This window comes from Temnothorax nylanderi, unplaced genomic scaffold (genome assembly GCF_030848795.1).
Source record: "Temnothorax nylanderi isolate EJ_2023f unplaced genomic scaffold, tnyl_v1.0 TNYL_tig1417_pilon, whole genome shotgun sequence".
NCBI classification, from domain to species: Eukaryota; Metazoa; Arthropoda; class Insecta; order Hymenoptera; family Formicidae; genus Temnothorax; species Temnothorax nylanderi.
The window spans coordinates 1125-7574 of NW_027250479.1; the positions used below are offsets into that span (position 1 = coordinate 1125).

The 6450-nt window shown below is 42.9% G+C and overlaps 1 protein-coding gene, 1 long non-coding RNA gene and 1 pseudogene across 2 annotated transcripts; all 3 read left to right on the forward strand.

Moving 5' to 3' along the window:
* Positions 1-1211: 1211 nt before the first annotated feature.
* LOC139787310 (uncharacterized) lies at positions 1212-2173 on the forward strand. The gene is made up of 3 exons (XR_011722600.1): positions 1212-1585; positions 1734-1806; positions 1911-2173. It is a non-coding gene; the product is annotated as an uncharacterized lncRNA (long non-coding RNA).
* A 27-nt stretch (positions 2174-2200) lies between these two features.
* LOC139787309 (G2/mitotic-specific cyclin-B3-like) lies at positions 2201-4874 on the forward strand (annotated as a pseudogene).
* Positions 4875-5278: 404 nt separating this feature from the next.
* Positions 5279-6059, forward strand: LOC139787311 (uncharacterized; the record flags this gene model as incomplete). The annotated part of the gene is made up of 1 exon (XM_071726374.1): positions 5279-6059. A coding segment is annotated over exon 1 (781 nt), but the record flags the coding sequence as incomplete, so codon positions are not given.
* Between the last annotated feature and the right edge of the window lie 391 nt (positions 6060-6450).

Below are 6450 nucleotides of genomic sequence, written 5' to 3' on the forward strand. Positions count from 1 at the left end.
TTATGAAGAACAATATAAAATATTGCATATAGATTCATTATATTTAAATTGTGACGATAACAAAAATAACTGCGTTTTATTGAAGGACAATACTATTATCTGCGTCCACAATATTGCTAAAAGTCAAAATAATAATCTGTATATTATAGGAAAAAAACTGATACCTGATACAAATTTGTTCACTACACCATGCGAATCACAACATTTTGGAATAGTCATAGCCAAACAAAATAGATGTATAGAATCATGGTTGTGTCAAAATATAAAAGCAAAAGCTTATAAAATTCCGACCAAAGATAAATTTATTATTTTGCCAATATTACATACTATTGTATCTTACCAAGAATAACATGTATATGTATATATATATATTAACTTTAATAATATTTTAATAAAATTTTAATAAAATAATATTTTTTAAATAATATTTTTATTATATTTCAACAATATATTGCAGCAATATTACTGTAATATTTTAATATTATTTAAAAACGTGTAATATATCAGTAATATTTCTGAAATATTTCATTGTAATACGTAATATTTCCACTATATTGCAATATTACTGCAATATTTCTGCAATATTATGTGCTATGTGGGTATATATACATATATAAAACTAATTTAGTCTTTATTTGTATTAATTTTTTAAATACATATTCTGGCAATCTGCTAAAAGTTGATAAAACAGCGATGAATGACTTATTCTGTCTCTCTCTTTTCTCATCTTTTACCATCGGGATCTCACTTAATGTTTCGATTTTCTGCCACCTAGACGATGGGGGCGCGTTTTATGTCTTTTACACATCGAAGCATTGTGAGGATAGGTAACTGGCAGTCCATGGTTATATAGTCAAAGAAATAGATATCTCACTTACTTCATAAACATTCCGTATATTCTCGATATAATATAACATCTACGTACATAATACATGTTTCATAGTGTATATGTTTAATTCATATAATAGTTCTTTGAATAATAAGTTTTTTCTCATAATATGGTTGCATGCAATTTAACCATTAAAACAAATCTAATATATGTCATTGATCAAGAGACACGGTAGTGTCTCGCGCCAAGTACACGCGGAGCGAGACCGACCGTGACTCTTTTACGCGACGCGACGAGTTGCGAGTACTCGAGATGTTGAGATCTCGATAACGAGTGAACGGATCAAGTTCTAAGTAGGCTTGATCGATAGCTTGGGGTCAAATTAGGGGGGGGGGTCTCTCTTATAATATTCCGCTACGTGCCCTACGAGCGGAGATATTGCGACGCAAAGTCCAAATGTGAAAATTTATTTTTAAGATACTACTTCTTCTACTTCTACGTCGACCGTCTCTCATGCCATGCCATTATTTCATTGGCTGGAGTCGCGTCACTTTCACTTTTTCGACACCAGGGGCGGTGCTAGTATCGCCAGTTTCGATATGCACATATGTATACGTGTGTGTACTGCGCGATTGCAGATAGTGCGTTTAGCGCGCTGTCAGTCAGTTCATCAGTTAACCTATCTCGAGAGACACGGTAGTACGCGCGGAGCGAGACCGACCGTGACTCTTTACGCGACGCGACGATTAATTCAAGGTAATTGTTTTAATAAATTATTATGTAATTATCTCCTATAATTACCTTATTCGATTCTATATATTACTGTTACTTATTTTACTGTTTATACTACGTTTACGTGAGTGTTTACATACAGGTTAACCTATATATTATATATTGACGGCAGGGAGCTGATACTGAGATCAAGGAGCCTGTTCACACGAGGCGTTTCTGCCGCGCGTTAATAACGTTTGCACGAGGTAAGGTGCGACAACGCGCGCATACGCGCGTACGCGAAACGACAGTAACACCGTAATCGTGCCGGCGATATACTGAATTTGAATTGCTTCGTGCTTATCTGGAGATTTCGTATCCCTACATCGTGTTACCACCGCTGCCGGAAAAGGTTCTCTACGCTTGGCAGAAAGTGACGACTGACACGTTCGATCCCGACTTCGTTGATCGCAGAAGAGCTGGACTCGAGGTACGTTTCCGATTTGCAATTATAAAAGTATCGTGCGATGAATGTTGTACTCAATTATAACCTCAAATGAAGTTGTGCACGTTGCTAGTATTCTGATTATACAATATACATTTTTACTTTGTAGAGGTATATATTATATATATTGACAGCAGAGAGCTGATACCGAGGAGATTAAGGAGCCTGTTCACAGGATGTGTTTCTGCCGCGCGTACATAATATGTTGCACAGCTGATATATATATATATATATATATATATATATATATTATATATTGACGGCAGGGAGCTGATGCCGAGGAGATCAATCCCGTTTATGCGAAGGAATTATCGTAAGTTATTATTATATCGGTTCAACTTATTTTTTATTCTTTTCCAGTTTTAAGAGTTAGAAAAAGATAAAAATGCTCTCTTTTCATTTCATATATACATACATTTTACATGTCCTCCTTCTCTCTTTTATTCACTTATACTATCTGTTGTACTTCGAAATCACTTATCTCTCTTATCTTCCTTCTTTTTACGTCTCCCTTTCCTTTGATGTTACTTAAAATTTGTAACTTTTCCATTTTTACTGTTGGCAGAATATGCTCCTCAAATTTGACAATTTATTTCTAAAACATTCCGTATTATATTATGCACTATATAAATTAAACTATGTATAATATATATAAACTAATTATATGTATGTTTGTGAATTATAGCAATTAGATAAGGAACTAAAGTTTCGTCATATCTGAAAAATGGCACCACCGAAGGTATTATTCGGACAAAATCGACAAAACAGCACTGCAACTTTGAGGAAAGGAATAACGACCAGAAGTCAAAATTCTTTACAGAGCAATGTATTACGACAACCCAATGTTGGTAGAGAAACTCGTGCCAAGCGAAAAGCGGAAGTTTTGCCGTTTAAAGAAAAAACACATAAAAGATGCGCTTTTGCAAACATCACCAATGTATGTGTACTCTACACAATTATTATATCAAAATTTAAATGTATATTTTGATTCAGTGGTAAGATTTAAATGCAATTTTCAGCTCGATTTTTATGTCGACGTCCACTCTTTCCTCATGAAAATCAAACCACTATTTTTTTAATTTATCCCAAACAGCATTGTAATATTTACATTAATGTTCATTATTTCACATCGCTGGCAGGGCAGAACCATACATCGAAAAAGATGATTACTCAAACCAAATCAATTGAAAGTAACGTTGCTTTGCCACAGAAACCTGCAGACGTTGCTGTATCAAAAATTGTACCGGCAAAAGCAAAACTAGTGCCTCGTGTTAAGCCTATTATAAAAAAAGATGATAAAACGGAGACTGCCAACAAAGTTGTAAATAATAGAATGAGTTCAGATTTGGAGAGATCAGAGGATAATTCGTTGTACATCGGTGCTTTAGAAGATATTACATTTTGTTTTACTTTATTCCGTGTATGCAGTACTAATAGACTAAATATATACAGGTTGATGAAAAAACAAATGAGAAAAGGGAGAAATCAGTGGAAAAACAAACGGAGAAAGATGAACAAAGTGAACCATCGTCTTCTGCGAGTGAGGATAAGGTTTCGGCCGCCAGTTTGTTGATCGCCATACCTGTAAGATAAGACAATTACCCGAAGGTGTCCAATGGGACTTTGATGTCGAGAATTGGCTAGATCCGTACCAGGTGTCACACTATGCGATGGACATCTTCGAGTATCTGAAAGAACGAGAACGCCTATTCCCCATCGGCAATTACATGGATCGGCAAGTATGCCTCTCGCAATGGATGAGAGCGCTACTGGTCGATTGGATGGTCGAGGTGCAGGAGTCGTTTGAGTTGAATCACGAGACCTTATATCTGGCTGTAAAACTGGTCGATCTATACCTAACAAAGATGACAGTCGGGAAAGAGACTCTACAATTGCTCGGCGCTGCAAGTCTTTTCATAGCGAGCAAGTTTGACGTAAGTTTTATAATATCTCTGCTACACAAATTTTTGCCTGATTGTGCTCATGTCGAGCAGTAAACCCAATAACAAAAACTTATTCTTAACTTTAACTTTAGGAAAGAATACCACCAATGGTGGAAGATTTTTATATATGTGACGGCGCTTACACGCAAAGGGAGCTGATCAAAATGGAAATAAGTATTTTAAAAATATTCAATTTTGACCTGGGAATACCTCTCTCTTACAGATTTCTTTGGCGTTATGCCAGGGTAAGATATTCACAAAGTTAACAATTTATATCGGGTATCCCAGAAATTATTCTGTTCCAGGATTTAAATGAATATATTAGGCATTTTACATTATAGTAGCAATTAGCAAGTGGAAGATTTGTATGATATGTGACCGAGTCCGCTCCTGTTTTACCGATCTACATTTACCCGCGCCATTCGCGCCTGCTATCCGCGGGCGCTCTCGTATTATTCCGCCTAGTTACGGCCGTGCTCGCGCGGCTTGCCCCCTCCACCGCCACTACCGATCGGCAGAGAATCATCGTGATTGTCGTACGAATCGCACGTGCTGTCAAGTCAAGCGATAGACCACGCTTTATTGTACCACCCGAGTGAATTTATAATAAATATTCAACGCAGAGAAGTGAATCCCTTTCCTTCTCGACCACGCCCGATCCTGAGAAAGCAGCCGCTCGATCAACTGCGTGGAGGCCACGAGGCCTATTCAAAACATTGGTCCTTCGAGCCGGATATCCAAGACATCCGCCATTTTGAGGTGGTCAGGAAGCACCCGGTCGCAAGCTATATCCCGACCTCGGTGCGTGGACACGACGATCCCAGCCTAGAAAAACGACGAGCCTGTCGCCAGACCGCGAACACGCCGTCGAAGCATCGCGGGCACGAAGCCCGCCAACCGGGGGCCCGCCAAAGAGGCCCGCCAGCGAGCTACCAGTCACAGCTCGTGTCCTTTTCAGGACAGGCAAGACCACGTCCGTCGAGGACACAACGCACGGGCACGCAACGGTACGAGAGGCGCCAACGCAGCCTGACGCCGCACATTCCCGCCCGTTCTACCAGACGGAACCAGATTCTCCGCAGACGAACGTCGTCCGTTCGCCACGTCCCACCATACCACAACGCATCGAGAGGGTCCGCCAGGGTACCAGAGGACCACGCCAGAGCCTCGCCGAGAGGATTAGCGCTCGTTTGCGTCATCAGGTAGGAGTGGCAACCCAGCGTTCGCGTCGGTTCGATTCAGTTGCGTTTCAAATCGTTCTCGAGAAATCTTTTGCGCCATAATTTCAAGATGGCTACCGAACTGGATCCGGCCGCGTTACGGAAGCAGCGCGCCATTATCAAGGGATCCTGTACGCGGATCAAAACGTACGTCGATAATATTGATGCCGTCACTCCGTCGGTAACAGCTCAGCTTGAGGAGCGTCGGGCAAGGTTAGAGAATAGCTGGTCAGAGTACAATTCGGTACAATCACAACTAGAATTCATAGACGATGGTGAAATTAACGATCGGGCTGCATTCGAGGAGGCATTCTTTAATCTCACCGGTAAAATGCGGGAACTCCTAAGCTCACATCGTACCGCGCCGCGCCATGCTGCGGCGCCGTCGCCGGCAATTTCCACGGCTTCTGAAGCACCGGAAGCTGCAACCTACGTACGTCTGCCCAAGCTCGACCTTCCGAAATTCTCCGGCAAGTACGACGAGTGGTTCCCCTTCTTCGACGTATTTAATTCGATCATACATTCGAACGCGTCATTAAATAACGTTCAGAGATTACAATATTTGCGAGCGGCCGTTTCCGGCGAGGCGAGCGACGTGATTAATACCCTCGAGATGTCAGACCGCAACTACGAAATCGCGTGGAATCTTTTGAGAGAGCGTTACGATAACAAGCGTGTCATTGTGCACACGCATATTAAAGCCATTACGGAGCTGCCGTCTGTGAATAAGGAAAATGCTTGCGAATTAAGGCAAATTGCCGACGGCGCGTCGAAACACATACATGCCTTGCAGGCATTAGGGCGTCCGATCCACGACGATCTACTCGTGTACGTAGTAAGCTCTAAAGTAGGTAAGCTAGGCCGGTTCTAACCAAGGGGCAATGAGGGGGGGTGAGGGGCGGGGGGGTATACCGCGGGCGGGGGGGGTATACCGCGGGGGGGGGTATACCGCGGGGGGGGGGTATACCGCGGGGGGGGGGTATACCGCGGGGGGGGGGGTATACCGCGGGGGGGGGGGTATACCGCGGGGGGGGGTATACCGCGGGGGGGGGGTATACCGCGGGGGGGGGGGTACCGCGTTTTCGGGCGCCGCGAGGAGGGGGAGGGGGGGAACCGCGTTGTCTGCCGCGCCGCGGGCGGGGGAGGGGGGTACCGCGTTTTCGGGCGCCGCGTGGAGGGGGAGGGGGAACCGCGTTGTTTGGCGCGCCGCGGGCGGGGGAGGGGGAACCGCGTTTTCGGGCG